The sequence below is a fragment of the Phalaenopsis equestris genome, unplaced genomic scaffold (assembly GCF_001263595.1).
Source record: "Phalaenopsis equestris unplaced genomic scaffold, ASM126359v1 Scaffold188342, whole genome shotgun sequence".
Classification (NCBI taxonomy): domain Eukaryota; kingdom Viridiplantae; phylum Streptophyta; class Magnoliopsida; order Asparagales; family Orchidaceae; genus Phalaenopsis; species Phalaenopsis equestris.
The window spans coordinates 1-743 of NW_018208291.1; the positions used below are offsets into that span (position 1 = coordinate 1).

A 743-nucleotide genomic window follows, 5' to 3' on the forward strand; every position below is an offset into this window, starting at 1 on the left:
ATAATCATATGCAATAGCCCGTAATATTTTGACACTTTATCAAATACAAACCATTACAGAGAAATCACCTGAAGAACTCTTCGCCTTCGACTTCCCGAAATGCTGCAGAATCAGCGGAACATTTACCAATCAAAAGCAGGAGTAGGGCGGCTCGGATGTCTGATGTAGCACCGGGAACATTCGCTCTGCCCTCGCTGCCAACGGCAACACCGAGTGCAATGTCGTCAGTCACCGCTCCGGCAAGTTGTATTAATGGCCAGTAGAACAGTGATGCGGGAACTTGGGCAACCAGCTGCATGGGAACAATGGCATGTCCGCGCAAAACGAGTGCGGCCATCGACACGGTTTCATGACTAATGGTTAAACCTTGACTCAAAGACTTGTCGATGTGAATTTTTTGTGGTTTGGACGAACTTGGGGATAAGTCTGAGTTGCCTTTTTGAGTTTGACGAGTAACAGGATTTTCAAGGCAATTGTTGTGCCCAGTTGTATCATTTGCGGCAGGTAGTCTCAGACATAATTGAGAAAAAAGGATGTCACACATCTGTCAGAAGAGTCCAGATAAACCGTCAAATTGTGCTACTGAACAAGAAATATAGAATTAATAATCCAAGCCAATTAAGCATGCAATAAGTAAAAAAAAATCAATGAATAGCATAAGGAATAATAATTTTTTACTGAATAATTTCCTAACAGATCCTATGTTTGACTTCACGGGGCAAAGTATGGTTAATAATATGATA

General features: G+C 41.7%; 1 protein-coding gene across 1 annotated transcript; it reads right to left on the reverse strand.

Annotated features, from left to right (window-relative positions):
• Positions 1 to 39: 39 nt before the first annotated feature.
• On the reverse strand, positions 40 to 568 carry LOC110034468. Its single transcript, XM_020738726.1, has one exon. The coding sequence runs from the start codon at positions 542 to 544 to the stop codon at positions 65 to 67; it is 480 nt and encodes a 159-aa protein (XP_020594385.1). The 5' UTR covers positions 545 to 568; the 3' UTR covers positions 40 to 64.
• Positions 569 to 743: the final 175 nt, after the last annotated feature.